Source organism: Barbus barbus (assembly GCF_936440315.1).
Source record: "Barbus barbus genome assembly, chromosome: 39".
Taxonomy (NCBI): Eukaryota; Metazoa; Chordata; class Actinopteri; order Cypriniformes; family Cyprinidae; genus Barbus; species Barbus barbus.
In genome coordinates this window covers 15,707,648-15,723,050 of record NC_136717.1, presented here as the reverse complement: position 1 = coordinate 15,723,050, position 15,403 = coordinate 15,707,648, and the positions used below count along the sequence as shown (strand labels likewise).

Genomic DNA, 15,403 nt, shown 5'->3' with positions numbered 1-15,403 from the left:
ACATGACACACACACGACAGTTCCCTGACAATATCGTTATCGTGATATAAAATTAGTCATATCGTGATATAACATTTTGGTCATATCGCCCACCCCTAGGGACTCATATGTATAATTTATCCCTAAGTGTATTGTATGATAGCAGATAACTAGGGATGGGTACCGAAACTCGGTATTAAATCGGTCTCGGGGCTAAATTATGAAAGACCGGAGTATCGATAAGCTCTGACGTTATTCTGTAAAAATGAAAGCACTGTTTATTTCATTTCGTTTGTGAGTTTGTTTTATTGTATTTGTCAGTTTGTTTTACTTTGTTCATGTTGTTACTGTATCTTAACACTAAAAATACCTGCACACTGGTGCATTTACAAATTGATGAAGTGCAGGTATTTTTAGTGTTTTATATACATATGATAAGATACAGTAACAACATGAACAAAGAAACAAAGTAAAACAAAAAGTACCGATAAGAATACCGTTAAAGTACCGGATCGATAAGCAGTATCGGTAAGAGTAGTAATACCGTTAAAACCTTAACGATACCCATCCCTACAGTTAACAGTAATGGGGTAATCTAAATATAACGCAATTAATCTGTGTTCCTGTTTAGAGAATTGAACTTCTGCTTTAAAAAGTATTTTTGTTTTTAGACTGTAATGTTACGAGAGCATAGCCTACTTTCCCTATTTGTTTTCATTGCCTTTAAAATAAACATAGTTTTATTGGACAAAATTGAGCAGGATGTTAATACATATATAATATATTATATATATAACCAATTATAAAATACAGATGAAGCCCCAGCCCTAGTTATAACAATCATAATTCTAGTTATTACGGCATACAATCGTATCACATTATAACAAGAAACATATCTTGTTAATAACAATATACTATTTATCTAATTAGATGTGAAAATTTTGCACTTTATAACTGATAACTTGGGTGTAACCGGAAACTCATGTTGAAATGGGGAATGTTGCTCTTTTCTTTAAAAAATTAGTTCACCCCAGAATTAAAATTTCCTGATAATTTACTCATGCTCATGCCCTCAAAGATGTTCGTGTCTTTCTTTCTTCAGTTGAAAAGAAATGGGTTTTTGAGGAAACAAATCCAGGATTTTTCATGTGTGACCTTTCCAACATGATAACATATTGGCTGAAATGGTGGACGTGCATTGCAGAGCTAGTGCAAGACAAGCATTTGTGGTTAAAAAGTATATACAGTTTTGCTTTTTTTTTTTATTTAGAAAATGACCAAATCATTTTATTATTCCTGGGCTGGGATCTTGGGCCCTTTAATGCTGCATTGATACTGCAATTTGGACCTTCAACTCATTGGCCTACACTGAAATAATAAAAACCTTAATTTTCTTTTCGACTGAAGAAAGAATGTATGAACATCTTGGATGACATGGGGGTGAGTAAATTATCAGGAAATTTTCATTCTGAGGTGAACAAATCCTTAAATAGGCAATATAGGCTACACAATTTGATTATTTCAAATAGTTCATGCTTGGATTTAACACAACAGTTATAAACCAATATATCCTCCTAATAATGTAAAAATCTCTTGTTATAACCACCATTTTTCTGCAAGTCAAGCCTACCTTCTGAGATGCCATCACAGCTTGCATGAGAGCAGTGTACAAGGCAGGGTCTGGGAAGCACAGCAAAGGGAATAGTATAGACTTTGTTAGAGCATTGCATTCAGTGTAGTACAAAATAAGTGTCCATTGCTAATCAAAGGGGACAAAATGGGCACAAAAAAAGACAACTGTAAAAGGCTTACATTATAGGAAAAATGACTAAAAAAGAAACAAAATTCTGATACAACATCTTTTGTTTAAGCTCAGTCTCATTGTTCATACAAAGGTATTAGCTAGTAACGCTTCCAAGGACAACACATACATTTTCAAAATTTGGTTAATGTGTTAAAACATTTAAAACATAACATTTAGATTTTTAGACCCCTTAACCTATCCCCAAACCTAAACTTACCCATTTTACAGTGAATATAAAAAATAAGAAATGCATTAGAATAGACCAAAATTTATTTTGAGCCGCAAATCCCACTCCTACCTTTTAAAGCCATATTTTCTTAAAATATGTACAGTAGGCTATAAATAAAAACAGGACAGAAAGACAAATGCAATCACACTAACTATTACTAAAATGAACCGTAGCAAGACATTTTCTTTCTTTTTTTTTGGGAGAATTGATTTGAGTGCTTTGCATGTTAAGATTCTTGAAGTTATTTCTGAATGTGCAGCTCATCATCATCAGCACGGGTTTATATGCTAACGGCCTGCGAGGAAGATGCTTCAAATACACGCAGTTTCATAAGATTTGCATTCAAATTAATTACTTTTGAAATTATTTTGCGTTTTGGTGTGTGTTCAATTGTCAGTCACATCATATCGGAGAAAAGGCCTTTGGTGTCCCACGTACGGCAAACTAAATACATGCAATGATTAAACTAATGCCGAAAATGACATTAATTGTAACGTTAAGTGTTTATAAACAGACTAACGTTATATCTAACGTTAGTCTTGTTGAACTGGATTCGAAACCAGTTAGCAGCAGAAAGTTAAATGAGCAATCTTCACTTATTAAACACAGTTAGAAACATGCCTTGGTATGAAAAATACAATATAATAATGTTAATGACACGATTGCATATTCATATGGATTTAGTTGTAAGACGGTTAAGTTAAGTTGTTCATACATAAATAATTTACGTTTTGTCCGGACGACAGAATTAGTTGTAATTAGTTTTAACTTGCTGTTAAAACGTTTCAGTGTCTATACAAACGCAAGTAAATATAAGCTACATCTTGTAGAACCACATTTTACGAAAAATAGAAGCGAATTCTCACGAGATAATGTTGATAACTTAATGCTGACTTTGGTTTCGCAAAGTGTGGTCACAACATTTGCTTCATTATCGGAAAAATAGCGTTTCACAAGAAGTTCTTATTAAAATAACTTTACTTGATAGATAATCAAATTAGAGACATACTTACTCACCATAGAAACCGCTGCTAGCCGGGAAAAAAACCGCCAAATGTCCTCAGTCTGGATCAACGGATGCTGGGATAGATGCCCCGCCCCTCCGCTGCCGCTATTGGGGCGTACGCCGCACGTGACCTTTGTTATAGTTTTTTTTTTTTTACATGACCTTTGTTATACGTTCCACAAATATAGGCAAATAACAGATATACTATTTGATTGAATTATTTTTTTGATTATTATTTTCATGAGAACTTGGCTGAAATAAATGCATGTTTATAAATGGGTTAGGAAGATGCAGTTGAGGTCAAAACTTTATAGCCTACACCTTTCAGAATCTGCAATATGTTGATTATTTTTTCCAAAATAAGAGGGATCATACAAAAAGCATTTATTTTGTACTGACCTGAATAAGATATTTCACATAAAAGACGTTTATATAGTTCAAAAGAGAAAATAGTTGAATTTATAAAAATGACCCTGTTCAAACATTTACATACCCTACTGTGTTGCTATGATCCATAGCTGTTTGTTTTTTTGTTTAGTGATAGTTGTTCATGGATCCCAAATTTGTCCTGAACAATTAAACTGCCTGCTTTTCTTCAGAAAAATTATATCTGGTCCCACAAATTCTTTGGTTTCCCAGCATTTTGTGTATTTGAACCCTTTCCAACAATGACTTTGATTTTGAGATCCATCTTTCTACACTGAGGACAACTGAGGGACTCATATAAAACTATTACAGAAGATTCAAACTCTCATTGATGCTCCAGAAGGAAAAACATTAAGAGCCAGGTGTGCAAAAAAATGAAGATGTGTCCGTTTTTTTATTTTTATTTTGCCTAAATATCTTTTTTTTTATTTAGGCATACTGCCCTTTAGAAGCTACAGAAGATACTTACATGTTTTCCAGAAGACAAAATTTTGAAAAACCAAAGAATTTGTGGGACCTGAAGGATTTTTCTGAGGAACAGCAGGCTGTTTAACTGTTCAGGACCAACTAGGGACTCATGAGTAAATATCACTAAACAAACAAAAACAAAACGAAAAAAGCACAGCTGTGGATCCCTCTGGTAACAAAGTATTAAGAATCAAATATGTAAACTTTTGAACTGGGTCATTTTTATAAATTCAACTATTATTTTATGTTGTGGACTATAATGTCTTTTATGTGAAATATCTTATTAAGGTCAGTACTAAATAAAACATAACATGAATTTTGTATGATTCGTCTGATTTTGGTAAAATAAATAACATTCTGCAGATTATGCAAGGTGTATGTTGCATCCAGCGCAGTTCCGAATGAAATGTCCCTATCTAAGTAAAAGGGAACTGTATGGGAACATTCTGTTAATGTTAATGTTCTCTTTGTAACGTTGTTATGTGACCATAGAATAACCAATACGGGACGTTCCCCTTAAGTCATATCATGAACGTTATTATATGACCAACAGAGGACCATGTGGGAACGTTCTGTTAAAGTCCCAAATGTTCTCTTTGTAACGTTGTTATGTGACCATAGAATAACCAATACAGAACGTCCCCCGTAAGTCACATCAGGAACGTTATTATATGACCAACAGAGGACCATGTGGGAACGTTCTGTTAAAGTCCCAAATGTTCTCTTTGTAACGTTGTTAATGTGACCATAGAATAACCAATAGGGGACGTTCCCCTTACGTCATATTGGGAACGTTGAACAGCAGCACTTTCAAAACCAAAAGAGGACGTTTTAGGAACGTCCCTAATGTTCTGTAAAGGTTTGGGACTTTCGTCACCTTTACAGGACTTTAAGGGAACGTTATGCAAGGTCGCGAGAACGTCCCCTCCTACCGGGGTATCTATCTATCTTATATTTACTTTACAAATAATATATAGGCTACAAATAATTATTCAAGAATGGGTAACAGGGTTGTACTTTTAGTTTGTCATTCAGAAGGGGCTGACAAATTTGGAACTAAATACTGGTTTGTAGTTATTGATAAATATGGGGTTGAATGACTGAACTTGATGCCTGCAGTTTAGAAAACAATTTGTGTAAAAACTGAATAATTACTTGTCTTCCCTTCATGCTCTTTAAGGGGTCCAAATCATGGTATCTTCTGGGTGTCACAATTTTAAACATTTATTTTTTTTTTGGTAAAATAATTTGTATCATCATCTAAGGTGTTTAGAAAAAGTATTTTTTTCTTTTTAATTGTGCTTTATAAATACATTTTAAAGTGAAGTGACATACTGGAATTCGTGCTCTGCATTTAACCCATCCAAATTGCACACACACAGCAGTGAACACACACCCGGAGCAGTGGGCAGTCATTTATGCTGCGGCACCCGGGGAGCAGTTGGGGGTTCGGTGCCTTGCTCAAGGGCACCTCAGTCGTGGTATTGAGGGTGGAGAGAGCACTGGACAATTTGTCATTGTCATTTGTAATTTTTGTAAATAGTACATCATCAAACATATCTAATAAGCCTTACAGCAAAATAATAGTAATAATAATTATTATTTATATATATATATATATATATATATATATATATGTGTGTGTGTGTGTGATTTTTATATATTAAAACAGGGCAGAACGTTTTCATTTTATCTTTAAAGTCATGCCATTAAATGCTGCATGCACTGCAAAACTTAAATCAGTGTGTGTCTAGTTTTTTGAGAAATGTTTTTATGCTAAAGAAAATCTGCCAATATAGTCAGAAAAATGTACCTATTTTCCCTTTGAATTAATTCTATTTCTTTGAGCCCACTGATAGATATTTGTTCTTGCTTTATTCATGAACGTACTTAATTTTAATGAATTTTTTTATGTCCCATTCCATGCATTTACTTGGTCTTAAAATATCTTAAATTTATCCTATTTTATTACCGTCAGAAACCCTCTTATAATCAAATGCTAAATGTTTAATATTATTTTCAGAATTGAAAAGTTCAATAGAACATTAAAATATTTTGTAACATTATAAGAGTATCTACTGTTGAATTTAATGTCCTTGCTAAATGAAAGTATTAATTTATTTTCACTGTAGCCTGTTTCAACAGTTCATTCACTGAACCCACAACTTTGATGTAGCAATACCAACCACTGTCTATCTATTACTCTATTATCTTGCTCATTTTATTTTATTTGCTGGCATGACCTATATGTTCCTGTAGCTCAAACAGTATCATGTCTCTATAGCAATGATTAGGTTCAATTCCCAGGGCATGCAAGTAAAATATTAATCTAAATGCAATGCAAGTGGCTGCTAAATGCATGTTTACACCAATCCACATAACAAGTGTAACCATCACAAGTTACATTTATTGAGGAACAAGTAAAAAGTACAATATGTAAAAAAATACAAAACCTGCTTCATATATCTCTAGTATTGTGAATACAAAGTGCATAGCTACCATACATGCCTGCAGCACTACAACTAAAGGACTAGTCTAAGAAAACGTATGTGGGCATTAGAAGCCCTCAAACAAAAGTATAAAAATAATCAAATAGTTGTACTTAGCATACACCGAAAAAGTCTGTTTTTACAGCGGTCTAGTCCTGAAGTTCTCCATAACGTTTAGTGAGTCTCGCCCGATAATCTGGGATGTGTAAAAGCATTTTCAGTCCATATTGCAGTGTTGTTAGGACAGGTCAGTCCTATGACAAAATTGAATGAGAATTAAAAAGAAAAGACCACAAGACAAATAAATATGAAATAAATAAGACAAAAGAGTATTCATAATAACCATTGTTCAATCTTACACATCTTATATTTACAAATAACGCCGTCATAGAAATGACACGATAGTATGCTTCCCCTGAACGGATGTTACCATGAATACAGTCATTGTGTGATATGGCATATTCACACTAAAGCCACAAGCTGCCACCATCAAAATACCCATTTCCAAACAGAGCACATATATTAAATAAATTGCCCAGAAAGAGAATTAAAATTCATGTGCAATGGAGTGTTTTGTGTGAAACAAATGATCTCTCTAGCGCTGGAATTAAACAGACGTTTGTGTGAGTCAATGTCACTTGTACAATCCAAGACAGCCAAGGCTATCATAAACAAAATTATAAAGAAACAGGCAGGACAGACCTATTGGAACAAAAGGGAAACATCGGGATATATAGTATGAATACTCCTTATATATGAAAGCTTATTACAGTAATTTATAATGAAAATGTACAAGCTAACATTGGTTTAGCCTTTCAGTATTTTCCATGGAGAAAAAGCCAAAAGAAAAAGCCAAAAAAAAAAAAAAAACATATCAAACCAAAAACTAGCAAACCGATCAGACAATGTGCTCAATTCTTTCATGACAGTTAAACAAGAAGTATCTGTCATTGCGAAAACACTATTTACAAAAGGCAGAAAGCAAGAAAGGGGGTATATGAACACATGAATATAAGATTGCTGAATAAATAGCAAAAATCTTGGGCTTTTTGGCTTTGAATGAGACAATATTGAAAATATCCAATTCTGAAAAATAGCAGAAGGCAATTAAATCCCTGTAATAATTAATGACATCTTAAGTTGTCATGTTGTCAAAGTCTGATTTCATTTTTGTTCTTTTCTTGTATTTATCTAATTGTAATTATAAAAATATATTATGACTGTCTCAAAATGTGCCCAAATTATTCTTAAATTATGCTGCAACATGGTTGCAAAACAAAATAAAAAATACAAATCTTCTTAAAAGGCCATGCAAAATTCATGCAGATTTCATCTAGACAATAGTTTCCTTAGCGTTCATGCTCATTTCCAAAAACCTTAAGTCAAATCTACAATTTTGGATATTTACATTAGTACACTGAATACAAGAGTGTAGATAGCCAGGCATTCTTTTTGGTTGGCCATGCCCAGTCTGCCTCAGCACCAGAGAAATGCTGACTGGGAAATGTTTGCGGTAAAACACTAGGAGTCGAGTTGAGTTTGTTGCCTATTAGAGGCTGAATATAGACAACCTGCACTGAAATCTGGGTTTAAAAGTGACAGTCCACCCTAAAATGAAAAATGTCATTTACTCACCTTCACATCATCATCCTCTACTTTTCTTATATTAAACACAAAAAAGCGAATTTTTCAAGAACATCCTGCATCTTTTCTGTATAGTAAAATGAAAGGGAACTGATGAAGTCAAGTTCCAAAAAGCTCCATAAAATTTCTTAAAAGTAGTCCATATGACATAAACTTTGGTTTATCACTATCATATGGCTATAAAAGACTTGGAACATAGCACACAGCTCAATTTTTAGCTATTTTCAGGGTGCTTTTGTCATTTTGGAGCTTAACAGCCCTACTCCCCATTCACTTCCATTATTACTGAATAAAGCTGCTAGATGTTCTTCAAAAACTCACTTTTTGTGTTCCACGAAAAAAAAGAAAGAAATTGAAAGGAGTTCGGAACAATATGACACATTTTTCAAAAGATAAAATACATTTTAGGTGACCTGTCCTTTTAAATACAAACCGAGAGGAAAAAAAAATCAAAAAATCAGAGCAGCCCTTAAGAATAAAGACAAAAGACAGAAAAAAATAAATACATAAAAGGCAAAGATATTCCCTAAATAATTGTTATATCCCAGCAAACTTTATCTTCTCTGAGCTAGAATTTAGCAGATGCTGCTTGCTGTATACTAAGTGCAGAAAGACCGTCACCCCAGAAGAAGTGCACAATGGTGCTCAAAGGGCTCAAAAGCGACAGCGTAGGATTGTGGTCACTGTCCAAGTCTATTCCCTACATTTCTATGCATGATGTATGTAGATCCAGCATACTGTGTTTGACCGGGATAGCAAAAAAGGAATCTCATTTTCTCTGGTCTACAAAAAAAAATCCTCATAGGAAATGGAATAGCGTGGTACCAGGCTCTGGAAAACAAGGACCCCAGTTCAGTTTGATAAATAAAAGTTGATTTGACTGCGAAAGAAATGAAAGAGACATATTCTTAACAAGGAAGAAAGAAACAGGAAAAGGATCCAGCTGCTCTTGAATCGAAGGCAATCTGAGAGAACGTCTTTGAGAGTGTCTGGGGGGCTTCGACTCTCGAAGGCTTCTTAAGAATGCCAAGTCAGTACCCTGGGAATGTGGCATCACCACTCCTCTTCCACTTCCTGCTCCATTTTTATTTGGGGAGAGGAGTGCGGTTGAAGAATTTCTTGACTGCTCTGAACCTCCTCTTTCTCAAGGTCGCCATCTTCCTCTTCTTCCTCCTCCTCCTCCTCCTCTTCTTCTTCTTCTTCTTCCTCCTCCTCCTCTTCCTGCTCTTGCTCCTGTTTTTTCTGACAGCAGGGCTTGTAGAGATGAGGGTCGATCAAAACCTCCCCAAAGCGACCTTTGTAGATGATGCCGCAACATACCCGCTGCCTAGAGAAGATTTGTACATGAACTAGTTTCATTTAAAGGGTTCATTATCATGTAAAATATAAGGTCAAACTTATAAATCAGGCTGATTCTGCAAAAAAAAAATACCTTTTCCAGTATGTCAGGTCCAAGAAGGAAAAGACTGGAGAGCGGGCGGAGCCAGGAGTCAACTCAGAGTCAGAGCCTTCATCTGATTGGTTACTGTAGCTGGGCGACTGAGCGGGGCTGACGCTGGAGGTGGTGCTGTGAGCATCTGAATCTGTTAATGAAGACATTTTGGCAAGATTATTTAATAAAGAATGTGTTAAAAAGCATTTCATGTTTTGCAATTGAAATATGTGATTGTGTGCTCACAGTGTCTCTTCAGTTCTTTCTGAACTCTGCTGAGCTGGTTCGGTCTGACCCGTCTGGACAGAGATTTGACTTTCTTTGACTTCACTGTAGTTTTCAGACTGGGTCCCCCTCGGGCATCAACCACCTGATAACAATTCATAATAACAATCCTCAGACTGTGATGGAAATGTATCTGTTTGATATATTATATTATTCTATATAAATATATTATATTATATATTGTATATGAAAAGTTCATTTGCAAAAACAGATTTTTTACAATTTTCAAAAATCATGTTTTTTCATTGTGCGTTCCAATTAATCTCAATTAAACTGCAGTTAGATTATTTTGATTAGTTTAAAAATAAAAATACAGCTAACTAACACAAAGCACAATAAAAACATGAAAATATAAAACATGATTTTTGAAAAAACAAAACGGAGTTATTTGTTTTTGCAAATAAACCCTTATATATGTATGTAAGTTATATTAAATTAGCTCTAAACAAAGCAATAAATACTTATTTTGTACTTATACTTATTGACTAATTTACTATTATATTATAGGTCAGAGATAGATATATATATATATATAGTCATATTAAAATGATATTAGTTATAAACAAACCAATAAAGAAATCTATCAATATATCTATCTATTTATTATTATTTAGATCAACTACAATAGGTAGTAATAGAGTGGGCCCAAACATGATAACATTCTTTTTCATATCATATGAACAGCATTAGCTTTCATTTGTCATCATTAGAATCTTACTAAATTGAAAAGGAGTGACTACTGCTATGTAGCTCATTATTATTAATACTATTGCATCTGTTAAAATAAACATTTGTGCATGTATGAAATTGTTGAAATATGTGTTATTCTGAGGATGTGGGCTTCCTCAGCTGATTCTCAGTTCCTCCTCATCTACTTTAACATTTTAGGGAGCCACAGCAGCTGCAGTTCATTTGTTCACTAAGGGTGTTTCTGTGTAGGGCCGCATTGGAACAATGTGTGTTCAAATTTGAAATGAAAAGACTTTGATGTGATAAATAAGAGGCTGTGCGAGTATGCATGTGTGCAGCCTGGTTGGAGCTTGGAGAATTTGACAGAGCTTACATGATTCCAGTTCTTCTTGGAACCGATAGGAAGCTTCTTCCAGCGTTTCACCAGCAGAACACAAGCATTGCAGATTTCACCAGAGCGAGTCTCACCTAAACTGTAGAAGTATCCCATTGTAATAAGATAATGCATATGGAAATCATTGATGTTCTAACATTACAAACAAACAACATTATCTCCTCCACATTACTCTAAAAGAAAAGGTCTGAACGCTTGACTAGAGATGCATTATATAAATTCTGTACTCACTGTTATTAAACCAGGCAGATGTTAATATCATGTTATTACAGAGGAACCACAAGCACATAATAGATACCCAACTCACCCAAAGCAGCTCTGAAAGTCTCTCTCATAGCGTTTGCTGTCAGTGAAACGAGAGCTGGAGGATTTCGCCCTGCAGATGCAGCATCCATCAAGGCTGCGGTACATCTTTGGCTTATGAAAGCCAAACATCTGTAACACATGGATAAGACAGAAGTAAAACAACTTTCTATTTCGTACTGCTGATGCAATGATTTTACACAAGCTTTTAAACACAGCTGGAATTTGATTTGCAAAAAGTACCACAGCACAGTTACAAACAAAGTTACTGTTATACATAAATAATCGTTCTTTTTATTATCAAAGTTTCATATTGTGAAAACATTTTTTTTCTTTCAGAATTCTTTTGTAAATTTGCCAATGTTACTTTTGATCAATTTAATGTGTCCTTGCTGAATAAATGTATTATTTTTTTAGAATTTTGAATGATAGTGTATCACGGTTTCCACCAAAATATTAAGTTGTTTTCAATAATGATAATATGATAATTCTTAAGCAGCAAATCAGCATATCAGACTGATTTCTGAAGGGTGACACTGAAACAATGGCTACTGGAAATTCAGCTTTGCCATTACAGGAATAAATTACATTTTAAAATATATTAAAATTAAAAACAGTTATTTTAAATTCTAATAATAATTTAAGAGTATTAATGTTTTTTTCTGTATTTTTATCAAATAAATGCAGTCTTTGTAAGCATAAGAAACTTCTTTCAAAAACATTTTTTTTTAAATCTTAATTATTCCAAACTTTTGACCAGTAGTGTATGCATGTGTATATTGCCAATATATATTGTAATAAAACATTTACTAATAATTGGTCAAGACATATAATTGGTCATAAGGAAATAATGGTGAAATTTACACAAATTAATATGAAAATATTATGACCTTTTCTGTTGTTTTAATTTTATCATAGTATTTTCATAATTGCTCTACATACATTTTATATATTTGTGACCCTGGACCACAAGGGTCAATTTTTTTAAATTGACATTTATACATCATATAAAATATACCCGTGCTACTTATGGTTTTGTGGTCCATGGTCACATTTATGTACACATAAATAGTACATGTATGGTGTTAATAAATGTATTACTTAATAAATATTGCATATATGCGACCCTGGACCGGAAAACCAGTCATAATTAGCACGGGTATATTTGTAGCAATAGCCAACAATACATTGTATGAGTCAAAATTATAGATTTTTTTTTATGCCAGAAATCATTAGGGTATTAAGTAAAGATTGTTCAATGAAGACATTTTGTAAATTTACTACCATAAATGTATCAAAAAATGTATCATTGCTAAGAACTTTGGACAACTTTATTTTCTCAATATAATTTTTTTTTTTTTTGCACCCTCATTTTCCAGATTTTCTAATTGTTGCATCTCGGCCAAATATTGTCATATCCTAACAAACTATACATCAATGGAAAGCATATTTATTCAGCTTTCAGGTGATTAAATTTCAAAAGATTGATCCTTATGATTGGTTTTATGGCACAGGGGCATATATAACTACTAGATTATATTAGAAAGAGAGAGAGAGAGAGAGAGAGAGAGAGATGAAATATGGGTTATCGGTCATCATCGCGTCAGTGGGAGAGCTTAATGCACCGAGTGCTCGGTCTTATATAACCTCGGTGCTGATAGAGCCGGACACCGGTAGCCTCGCGCATGGACACTGATCGGTGACAGCAGCGGTGCCCTGGCGAGGCATCAAATGCATACAATATAACTGGGTCATCTGTCCGATGTCTATCTGAAGCCTTTGCATTTCCATTTTTAATTAAATCTATGCATATTAATATTTAATCATATTCTAAAACTGTCCACTGTACAGTGCAAGTGCGCGAGTTGAACTGGCACTTGACGTAATTCAAACATGTCAACGCGTTTGAGAGGAGAGGAGAGGAGAGGAGAGGAGAGGAGGGGCAGAAAATGGGGGCAAGAAAGTAATACGACGCCGTTACGGAAACCGCGACCAACAGTGCCATTAACACGTCCAAATGTGTCATCTAAAGTTATCCAGATAACATAATACGGACACTATCAATGTTTCGCGGTGTTTAAATGTACACTCGTCCGCGCACTGCAGAGAAATGGTGCGCGTGTCCCGCCGTATTCACCGCCCACTACTAGCTCGCGCGGAAGCATGGCGCGCCACACGGCATCTTTAAACAGACACATTCAGCATGTTTCCCCCGCAGTTTCACTGAAAACGACTCCTGCTCGGTGCGAGCAACTAATTAACGCGTTTTCATTGACGCCAGTGGTGCTCAGCGAAGAAAGACGGGTGAATTTAATCGAACCGTTCTTCTGCTGCTCTTTGTTTTCCGCGCGACTCTGCGTCAGTGGCTCGTGCGACTCCATGCTTTGCGCTCGAGACTGTAAACACATGCGGTCCATGCAACAACTTCGCTCAAGAGCACCGAGCCGAACAAAACACGTATTTGCATGTTTATTTTCTTAACGGGTTAAATATAAGACACTTTTAAACAGTCCAACAGGATATTAAAATAAAATATCGATTTTTATTAGCTCCACGTTTAAATGCGTCAGTGACACCGCCTCCGTCGCACATGCAATGAATCTTTAACAGTAACGTTAGCACAGCTTTAATCGTTACATAGACGTTTAACTTCTTGAGTTAGTGAAGCAGAAGTTTGGAAACGTTGATGAGCTCGTGAAAATGCGGGTTTGTTTTGAAGCACACCCACCAACAGCAGAGTAGAGACCACACGCAGTTCAGTATCGCAAGTTCAAAACGACTAGAAACAGCAAAACTGGTTTTCAGTGCATGCGTACAACACCAACTACACAAATAGATGAGAATGCATGTCCACTCTTATAGTTTTTGCACCTAGTTCCGGTTTTTAACCAGTACGCGAATGCAAATGTTTTAATTTAAAATGCAATATTGTCCATTTCTGTCAAAACACTTATTTTTGTTTACGTCTGTTCTTACAAGTATAATAGAAATAGATTTCGGCTTCAAATGAATCGATTCTGTTATCAAACACTTAACAGCGATCATCAGCAAAGGATGCGCTCGCCCTAAATGTGATGCTCAAGTGTAAACACTGAACTTATCGCACGCTTTTATACTCGAGAAAAATGTGAAACAATTTCAGCAAGCCTTAAAAGTGATCTTACTGCTACATTTCTAATAAACGCGACAGCTTTCAGCCGGGCTTCGCACTGTCACACAACTTCTTAAGGGGGCCTTTCGAAAGGCAAATACAGCCTCTTCAGCGCGCACTTAAACTCTTAAGTTACTTTTAAGAAAAAGCCCTTTTTTCTTACCTCGACTTGAAGCAGTTGAAGTCAAACCACACAGCGAAATCCACGAGTTACAGGCGTTACTCATTTAACAATGCGCCACTCGTTACTGTCTCACTTTCTGTCTGAGTATAGTAAAATGTTTACGCATGCGCCGAGCTCCATCCACCATTTTCTGAATTTCTTCAATCAACCTCATTTGCATACGCGGCTGACGTTTGACTGCGTTTGCATTCTATTGCCCATATAAGGAAGAGAAAATTACGCGGGAAACGTGGGCGGGTCTGGTTGCTAGGGCAGCAGCCAGTGCGCTGCGATCCCGGTGGGCGGAGTTACGCTCTACTACTACGAGGACAGCAGATGTCTGAACAAACGCAGCACATCCTTCTCGTTCCGCGGCCATCAGCCATGAGCACATGTCGCCAGCTCGGCCTTCATCACGAAAGTAGTTCGAGAGAGCCTGCAGAGGAAATTAAATAGGCTGAAAGAGCTAAACGACATTACACCATATAAATGTAACATTTTAAATCAAAATTGATATAGGTTTTCGAGACAAAAACGTTTACTTCAGACGGAAAACTGGGAAATGTAAATTTAATTTAGTTTAGTTTATAGCTCCGTGTTTTTTCCTCAGACTTTGCTGTAATATTCAGATATTTGTTTGCTACAGATTAGTTTAGAAAATTAGTCTACATATTGTCAAATTAGCTATTATATAGGGATATGGGATATATTTAAAAAATTGTGCATGAATTTATTGTGGTAATCAAGTTCAACTTCACATTTAATCAAATCCTTTTGTCTGAAATCACTACCCCTAATTTCATTTTGTAGATACTATTATTATTTATTTAGTCATTTAGCAGACGCTTTTATCCAAAGCGATTTACAAATGAGGACATAAGAAGCAATCAAAACCAACAAAAGAGCAACAACGTGCAAGTGCTATTACAAGTCTTGGTTA

The 15,403-nt window shown here is 35.2% G+C and overlaps 1 protein-coding gene across 2 annotated transcripts; it reads right to left on the bottom strand.

Annotated features, from left to right (window-relative positions):
• Positions 1-6,298: 6,298 nt before the first annotated feature.
• Positions 6,299-14,767, bottom strand: sinhcaf (SIN3-HDAC complex associated factor). 2 transcript variants are annotated; one of them, XM_079398610.1, is made up of 6 exons: positions 14,464-14,767; positions 11,154-11,281; positions 10,826-10,925; positions 9,724-9,847; positions 9,478-9,628; positions 6,299-9,372 (listed from the first exon to the last, which is right to left on the bottom strand). In XM_079398610.1, the coding sequence occupies exons 2-6, from the start codon at positions 11,279-11,281 to the stop codon at positions 9,099-9,101; spliced, it is 777 nt and encodes a 258-aa protein (XP_079254736.1). In that variant the 5' UTR covers positions 14,464-14,767; the 3' UTR covers positions 6,299-9,098. The 2 variants fall into 2 exon arrangements, with proteins under 2 accessions (XP_079254736.1, XP_079254737.1); XM_079398611.1 differs by lacking the exon at positions 14,464-14,767 and adding an exon at positions 13,470-13,549.
• Between the last annotated feature and the right edge of the window lie 636 nt (positions 14,768-15,403).